Source organism: Nanorana parkeri, unplaced genomic scaffold, assembly GCF_000935625.1.
Source record: "Nanorana parkeri isolate BGI_ZX_2015 unplaced genomic scaffold, ASM93562v1 scaffold226, whole genome shotgun sequence".
NCBI lineage: Eukaryota > Metazoa > Chordata > Amphibia > Anura > Dicroglossidae > Nanorana > Nanorana parkeri.
Window position 1 is genome coordinate 156163 of NW_017306494.1, and position 9086 is coordinate 165248.

General features: G+C 43.0%; 1 protein-coding gene across 2 annotated transcripts in view; it reads left to right on the forward strand.

The window, feature by feature from the left end:
- The window catches only part of RIDA (reactive intermediate imine deaminase A homolog), a 23499-nt gene extending 19879 nt beyond the window's left edge, over positions 1-3620 (forward strand). For both annotated transcript variants that reach the window (XM_018556161.1, XM_018556162.1), the window contains exons 5-6: positions 1323-1378; positions 3488-3620. In XM_018556161.1, coding sequence (XP_018411663.1) covers positions 1323-1378; positions 3488-3556 — 125 coding nt within the window. In that variant the 3' untranslated portion in view covers positions 3557-3620. The remainder of the gene's footprint in view (positions 1-1322; positions 1379-3487) is intronic.
- Positions 3621-9086: the final 5466 nt, after the last annotated feature.

A 9086-nucleotide genomic window follows, 5' to 3' on the forward strand; every position in this document is an offset into this window, starting at 1 on the left:
TATTCATTAATACAAGCCTGCCGTGATTGACTCAGTGCTGAGCCAATCAGTGCTGAGCCAATTCATTAATACAAAGCCTGTATGAATGAATAGAAAGCCTGCCGTAATTGGCTCAGCGCTGAGCCAATCACGGCAGGCTTTCTATCCATTAATACAAGCCTGCCGTGATTGCGCCGCGACCCGTGATGCTGCCGTGATTGCGACCCGTGATTGCCGTGATGGCGCCGCGACCCACTGCAGAAGGGCTCTCGACCCACTTTTGGGTCGCGACCCATGAGTTGAGAACCACTGGTCTAGAGCAGCAGTGGCGAACCTTGGCACTCCAGCTGTGCCAAAACTACAAATCCCAACATGCATCTGCCTCTGGGAGTTATGTCTGTTGCTGTCAGAGCCTTGCAATGCCTCATGGGACTTGTAGTTCCAAAACAGCTGGAATGCCGAGGTTCGCCACCACTGGTCTAGAGGTTTTGCATTAGGCCTTGTTCACACCAAGTGCGTTCCAGGAGCAGAGCAGTTACAGACCGGATCAAAACTGCGTCCAATGTATTCCAATGGTATTTTGGGCTCTAGTTCACACTGCAGCGTTCAGTTCCAGAGCATGTAAAAAAAACTGCAGCAAGCCCTATTTTACCTGCTCTGGAACGCATGCAAACGCCCTGGAACGCATCAAAAACGCGGCACAACCCACTGCACTGCGTGTGCAGAAACTCATGCAGATCTGGTCTGCATTTGGTGTGAACAAGCCCTTAAAGTGTACCTGTGATTTAACGCTTTACTCTTAAATGCCGAATAGGATTTGTTACAAGGTATTACACGTATGTATGGTATGGTCCCCTGTATGGTTGTGCTAACTATTCAGAAGCAATGAGAAGTCTGGAAAGCCACTTTGCTGTCAAGGAAATTTCCCATGGCACAACCAGAACTGTAGCCCAGCGGGGCCGACTAGCAAGATACTGAAGCTTGGCCCAGTGGGAGATTCCTCCATCCACACAGTGTAGCGTAGATGGAGGAATCTGTTGCACTTTTTCCATCTGACCATAGAAAATCTGCAGATAATCTATAGGTGTATGGCCAGCTTTAGAAGATCAGCAATTACAGCCTCCACATTTTTATTTTGTCAGATTACTTTTAAATACAAAATCTAATTGGCTTGCTGGAGCAATACAGTTTTATAAACCCAAAAACCTTCCACCGCTCTTTTCCTTAAAACATGTCCTAGTTGGCAGTATATGCAACTTTAGAGGATGATTAATTACTTGTTTCAATTTGTTTTGAAGTTTCTTTTTGAAGTTTTTTTTTAAGAAAAAAAAAAATGTTTGTAGTTTTTCAGGTGAATCACCCAGCAAGAGCTGCCTATCAGGTTGTTGCTTTGCCACGGGTAAGCTACATTACAATTTTGGAAATACATTTTCAATTAGTAGCCATTTTGCGTTTGCCTTTAAAGTAAGCAGTCTGTAGATTTATGATGTACTCGTGACACAACCCTGACACATCCAATCAGCATAGTCAGAAGACATCTTCCCGATGCAGTTGAATGGAAGTCAACGACAGTCAGAAAGTGAGGGAAAATCTAGAAGTAGAAGGGAAATCTTTTACTGGAGATGGTCCTCAGGTGAGGTTTTCCCTCTCTTTGGAGAAAGTTGCTCTTACTACTTGCTGTGTTTACGAAACCGGAAGGCCAGGGGGGAAATCTCTCCCATTGGACACATGGACTACAATAAAAGTTTGATGGAGGTTCTAACCCTTCCCCACTCAAAAACTAGAATAAAGGTTTTTGGCTTGCATCCCACTGTAATTCATCATCAGCAGTGTTAACATGGACCATAGCTGCATTTTTAAATGGTACCAACAATGACTGCACGATCTGTAGGGGACAACGAGAGTGGGCTGTTTGCATTTCCCAGCCCTACTTAGACATGAACACCAAACAGACATGGGAGTGTCCTACTGGCTTATGTTCACTTTATTTCCAAAGTTTTCCCATGCACGCAGGTAACGAACCTCATAAGCAGCTTCAATGTTATACATCATCGAAGAGGACCCTGACTCCTCCTAGTCTAGCCCTAACTCTATTCAGTTTGAGCTCAGTTAATAATCAGTGCAGCAACTGCCATATCCCATTGTGACCACTCAGATTTCAGTTCAGAAAAGGGTCAGCTTAGGAAAGTGGTGAGGTACAATATGCCCGGTTATTTAAAGCAGAACTGAACCGAACATAAAGAAAAAAAATTGCTGTTGGATAGATATTTGGCAGATGAAGTTTAGAATGACCAGTCTGCCAAAAAAACACCTCAACCTTACTCCAAGCAATGTTTATATATGTACACTGCAGCACAGTCACCATGCTGTGTACACTTCTGGCATCCACGTGGAACCAAGTCCTGGGATGATGTAACTCCAGCTCCCTTGTGCAAGAGTTACATCATCAGTGGCCACCTAGTGACATGCAGAGAGAAGACAAGAGCAAAGAGGAGAGTGCGGGCCTTTCATCAATGGAGAGAGGCGCACTAGGGGTTAAGTCTGCCATAATAATGAAGTATGTGTGCATTCTTGCACCTTATGGCAAGAACTCCAAGAAACGCTGCAGATTGTTTTGGCTTTAGTTAGTCCATTTACACTTTGCAAAGTAAGAGCTAAGAGCTTGCAGGCACGTCTTAGGCCTTGTTCACACCAAGTGCGTTCCAGGAGCAGAGCAGTTACAGACCGGATCAAAACTGCGTCCAATGTATTACAATGGTATTTTGGACTCTGGTTCACACCGCAGCGTTCCGTTCCAGAGCATGTAAGAAACTGCAGCAAGCCCTATTTCACCTGCTCTGGAACGCATGCAAACGCCCTGGAACACACTAAAAGCCCATTTAAAACTTTTTTTTTTAACCAAAAACGGCCCGAAACGCGGCACAACCCACTGCACTGCGTGTGCAGAAACTCATGCAGATCTGGTCTGCATTTGGTGTGAACAAGCCCTTACACTTCTCATTTCACTGCCACTTTTTTTTTTTTCCATTACTGATTTTAGGTTGTTTTTTTTTTTTTCCTCTACTCTTCCTTCGTCTAAAACATGTATAACTATACTGATACCGAGTACTTGGGCGAGTACCCGTACTCGCCCAAGTGCTCCCGATGCTTATTCCGATACCGTAACTTCCGATATCAGGAAGCCGGTTGGCGAGTCATTAAATGCCGCCCCGCTTCCTGATTGGCCAGGAAGCCAGGCCCAGCATGGAGCCAGCTTCCCGGCTAATCAGGAAGCAGAGTGGCGAGTCATTACACGCCATCCGGCTTCCTTAATGGGACTTTCAGTATTGGCGAGTAGAGAAAAAAAAAAAATATCTGTACTCGCACTTGATACTGAAAAACTGGTATTGGTTCATCCCTATTAAATATAACAAATGAAATATATAAATAAAGACAAATATATATATTTATATATTTTGATGTTGCCCTTTCCTGTCATCCTGTAACATCTATCTTTGCCTTCGGTCAGGGAGGGAGAGTGGAAATCGAAGCTGTGGCCGTCCTTGGACCTATAACGGAAGTTTCCTCAGCCCTTTGAGGATGAATGGTGCACAAATTCCTGCCTGCATTCAGTAGAGCACTCTTAGGGTGCCATTTTAAATTGGAGCTGTTGTTCATATCAACCAATCCTACTTAATCTTTAGAGTGAATCCATATTGCACATACAAATTAACACCAAAGGCCACTGTTGAAAATAAGGTGCCACACTGTAATTTCCTGTACAGTGCCACTGCCGATACCTTAAAAGCATCATTATCAGCAGTTTGGTATGCACAAACTGAGTATGTATGTTCAGCTTTTTGTGACCGTACTGCACAGATTATCACTGACATACAAATGTTTCACACTGGGAACAAAAATTGACAATGGTAAGTTTTGTTCCATGTAAAATGGTCTCACTGCTATTTACAGTAACACTGGCCTTAAACATTCATATTTCCTTTAATTCACATTTAAATAAACTGTAGATACTCCATTTGTTCAATTGTACATAATTTTCCTGACTCTGCCACCCACATTATATAGTGGAGGTGAAGGCCTGTACCAGCTGGCGTCCTTTGATGACTAGACTTGAGCACTAGCAGATAATCTGCACAAGTGTCATTCCACAATGGTGTCTTTAAGTCATAGTGAGTTGATGGACTGCAAGCCTGTTCAGTCCACAGATTGGACCATAGCTGATATGTATCTCTAGGATGTTTAAAGGACACTTTGTATACTACTGTTGACATCTCAAAAAAATGACAGCGTTCAGGAATAAAAATGTAAAAACCTCAATGTAATGTATTTTTGTTTTTGATTCTTTAATTTTTTACTTTCTACTACCAATGCTGAATCTTCCACTAATAGATCTTATTTCAAGTGTATAAGTGTTGGGCAACAAATTAAAAGTCCAACTTTCATACCTACCAACCTTTCTTACCTCCCACTTTTCTTCTATAGAAGTTGTGCCGGGTGTCTAAATATGATGTAGTCCATTATTGGTGTAGTCCAATAGATGCCAAAGTTGGTCCCACTGCTCTCAGTAGCAGAGCTATCAAGGAACACCACCTACATGTCTCTGCAATACAAGTCTGTGTCATGGGGAGTGTGGCTCTTATTCAGCCATACCAACATAGAGCACTGGAGTGGGAGCACACAAAGCAGAATGTTTTGAGAAAGAATATGTACTGTATTTCTATGCAAATATCCCTCACAAACATAACACGCAGGGGTGCAGGACTACAGAGACTTCAGTTGGCCTTTAAAGGAGCCCCCCCACAAGCCATCACCTGACACATTGTGCTTTTGCTGGCTCCCAATCCCAGCTCTCCATAACTGTTTCAGTCCCAGCTGAGAATCGGGGACGAATCATAGTGGTTCTTAGTCATGTGATTGATAGGACATAGTGATGACATGCAGGCTTCATTAACAAAATAAGCCTTCAGCTTGTAAATGCCATTGCAGCCTGAAGAAGGCAGTGTCCATCTCTTTTTAACTACTAAAGTCCTGTCCTGAAGCAGTTATACCAAGAACACGACTGCTGCATATCGGTTTAAACAGCCGGCGATGGCTGTTTAGATACTAGCGATCTGGCGGCTAGCGATCAGATCGCCTGTACGGTGCGGCGCAATATGTGCCCCTCGCCGACTACTCCGGGCTCCACTCGCCAATCGGAGGGAGATCAGCAAGTTTCTAGTATTACATCACTTCCACTGTCATTGATATATTCTCTGGCTCCTGCAGCCAAGAGAAGAAGCTGGTGAAGCATATATCTGCTTCATCAGCTTCTTTATGGTCCCTAGATGACATTATAAAAAAATTCAAGCCCCATATAGAAAACAAAAAAAGTTTAATGTCCCCACGTGCACGCACATACAAGTGCAAACACGTGTCGGGTGCACCTATGTGCAAAAACGAAAATTGGCCATGCGTTACATATCGCCACAAACAGAGTGAGAGCAATAATTCTAGGGCCATCAATCACTGTTAACACTAACTTGATGAGCAGTAAAAGCTTTTAAAGCGTCGCCTATGGGAAACTTTGGGTATTGTAGTTTTTGGCGGATTCACGGGTGAACGCAATTTTAAGGCTTGACATGTTTGGTATCTTTTACCTTACGTGACCCCGTCTTTTATATTTTACGAAAAAATTGGGTATTCTGTTTATGTGCACTAAATTTCATTTTAGTTCATTTAAAGTTGCGCAAATCCTGTGCAACATAAAAAAAATTGCAACTAGCATTTTTTTTTTATTCTACAGGGCCTCTGCTTTCAGAAAATATATATGTGTATGTATGTGTATTTTAAGCTGATTTTCTAGCCAAAAAAAATCTTTTTTTTTTTGATCATGTGTGTGTGCAAACATTTGGAAGATTCTCCAGACAGCAAGTGGTAAAATCAAACTGTAATTGCCTGATACAATTACAACTTTACAACTTTTTTTTGCACATTTATCTGTGTATAAATAAAGAAAGAGAGTTTTTATTCCAAAGAAGTATACCCAAATAAAAGGCTTATATGTTCTTAATATTTAGATATGTATAATACTTAATTGAAGTATGCTGATGCTGCTAAATTTGGCCTGGGCATCAAGGTATTGGGGCTTGTTCACACGATTTTCCAGTCCTGATCTGGTGCGGATCTGCAGACGCGGTGCCCTGCATGCAGTGCGTTTTTACCGCGGTCCGGACGATGACAGTTTTTTTTATTTTAAAGCCGTGGGGCTGTCAGTATGCAGATTTTTTCCTCTGAGGTCATTTCCGCCCTCTCGTAACAACCACTTCCCTTTTGTGTATGTAAAGCTGGGGATCAGACCTCTATCACATGTTTGCCGGCATGATGTTGGTGCTGGCTACAGCAATCTGCAGAGAACGAGCTCACAGGAGACGTCGTTATTGGGTACACCGATCTTAAGGCTCAGGGACTCCCAAGGGTCAGTTTTGGAGTTTATATGAGGATTTGCAAGCTCACTTTTTTTTTTTTTTCCTGCTTGGCTGCAGTGCGGTCCGTTTTTGTTGCATTTTTTTACGCGTTCATGTGTTTACAGACCGTTTCAAATGTGACATGCGGTATTTTTTCTGTCGTGACCTGAACGGACTGCGCATGTGAGAACTGTAGCCCATAAAACACATAGGGATACATTGGAATGCATTTTTAGTGCAGGAGTGCACGGATCTGGTCATGGCAGAATCCTGACATCGTGTGAACAAGCCCTTGAAGGAGAACTATGGGGTGAGTGCTTTTCACTTACCTCATAGCTCTAGCCGACCTGTGACAATGAGACCGTCATGGGTCGGCTTAGTAGATCGGGAGGTGAGCGAACACATGCCGGCATTCGCTCACCTCTCGATCCTGTCACAGCTCTCTGACGTGACAGGGGAGTGGCTGGATTCCCCGCTCCCCGCTCCGATCCGCCAGCGCTGACTGGCGGAACAGACGGGAGGGGGCAGGTACAGCTGGCTCTGCCTCTAGATAGGCAGAGCCAGCTGTCAGTCACGCAGCTGGGCGGATCCAGACATAATTGTTGGGATCCGTTTCAGCTGCGGCGTCTCCGTATACCGCGAGCTGCAGCTTGCGGTATACTGAGCCTAGGGTGACGGGAGGACGCTAGTTTGTGTCCTCCCATTACCCTAAGGAGAACTATGGGGAAAAGCCCTAACGCCACAGTTCTCCTTTTAATGACCTCAGTAAATCTGCACTGTGAAATATATAGGCTGCCATTGCTGTGGTGCCTGGATAACAAAATAGGCTGATAAAATCTACAAATATTTAGGCAGGTAAAACATTTCCCATAACCAAGGCTTGAAAAAGCTGCTCGTCCTATCGTCTGTGATGAGAGGACGCCGGAGCCGGACAAGTAGCTTCCCGGCCGGCGGTTGTAATTAAGTGTAAAAAGTAATAAAACAATTGAAGCATTAAAAAAAAAAAAACACTTTTTTTAAGTCCCGCTCCCCCCACATACCTATGCAAACATGCGTCGGGTGCGCCTACATGCGAAAAATACAATTGCACGTATTGTGCCGCACATATGCGAGCAATAGTTATAGGGCTATTAATCACTAATAACACTAAACTGATGAGCAATAAAAGCGTTTAAAGCGTTGCCTATGGCCAATTTTCGATGTGGTCATTTTTGCGGGTGCATGCAATTATAAGGCTTGTGTTTGGTGTCTATTTACCCGATGTGACCCCGTCTTTTATATTTTACCAAAACGTAGGTAAGAATAAATTTTTTTTAACATAACACAGGGGGGGGGGGGGGATTCTCAAATTTACAGTACTTTTTTCATTATATAGTAAAAAAAATAACCCCCCCCCATGGTGATTATATACCATCTGTCCCAAACATTGTTTAACATAAATAGCAAGTCATGCTGACAGGTGACATTTTTGACTGACTGGTGAGACCCTAAAATTTTTCAAGCCCTGCCCATAACTCTGTATATAGTGATTTGCCTGAAATTCAGTTTTGAGCAAATCGAGCTATAAAAAAAAAGAATTGACATCCTGGGATCCACTTTATTGGTCTTCAAGTTGTCCACTTTGTCCATCAGTAAGCAATAACAATCACTACCAAAGGAACCGGTACTGATTTATGGCTGGTTAGTGAAAGATAACATTATGATCTTCGAGCTGCCTAATGGTCTGAGCCACCAGCAAAGATGCTGCCTGTATCCCCACATTCAGAAAAAATGTAAACACCGAAATGTTATCCTTTAATGTTCATGATAGGATTGGATAAATTTACAGGCAGATTAGAAAAATCATTCAAAACCATGAATGTAAGAATTTTTGGATAAAAATACCAGGCAGCCCTTGCCTAGCGCCTCAGTTTATACTACTAGAAAACGACAGACGATATAGCATTTTACAGGTATTGGGTTGTGATTGTTACTGCTGAAGACCATAAGGAGGCGACATTTCATCTTGTCTTGGAGGAAGAACTCTTCCTCTCTTAGGCCTTGTTCACACCAAGTGCGTTCCAGGAGCAGAGCAGTTACAGACCGGATCAAAACTGCGTCCAATGTATTCCAATGTTATTTCGGGCTCTAGTTCACACCGCAGCGTTCAGTTCCAGAGCATGTAAAAAAACCGCAGCAAGCCCTATTTTACCTGCTCTGGAACGCTGCAAACGCACTAAAAGCCCATTCTGAACTTTAAAACATTTTTTTTTACCAAAAATGGCCCAGAACGCATCAAAAACGCGGAAAAAACTTGGCACAACCCACTGCACTGCGTGTGCAGAAACTCATGCAGATCTGCTCTGCATTTGGTGTGAACAAGGCCTTAGTGTAGCAGACACATGAACATTTTATACAGGAACATTAAGTAATTGTCATTTTGGTGGGCTGAGCGGGTATGTAAGGCACAGAATGGTAGCAATTAGAAAACCTGCCGTCAGTGGCTAAAGTCTTGGCAATGTGGCTTGGAACGGGTGTGAATTCTGCTGGATTTTAGCATTATACGACTTTGCATATCTACATTCTCCTGAAATACACAGAAAACTGTACAAAATAGTCTAAATCATGAGAGTTTATTCTTCTGCATCTGATGTATCTGAGGGAGAAACAACAGTAAATATTTAG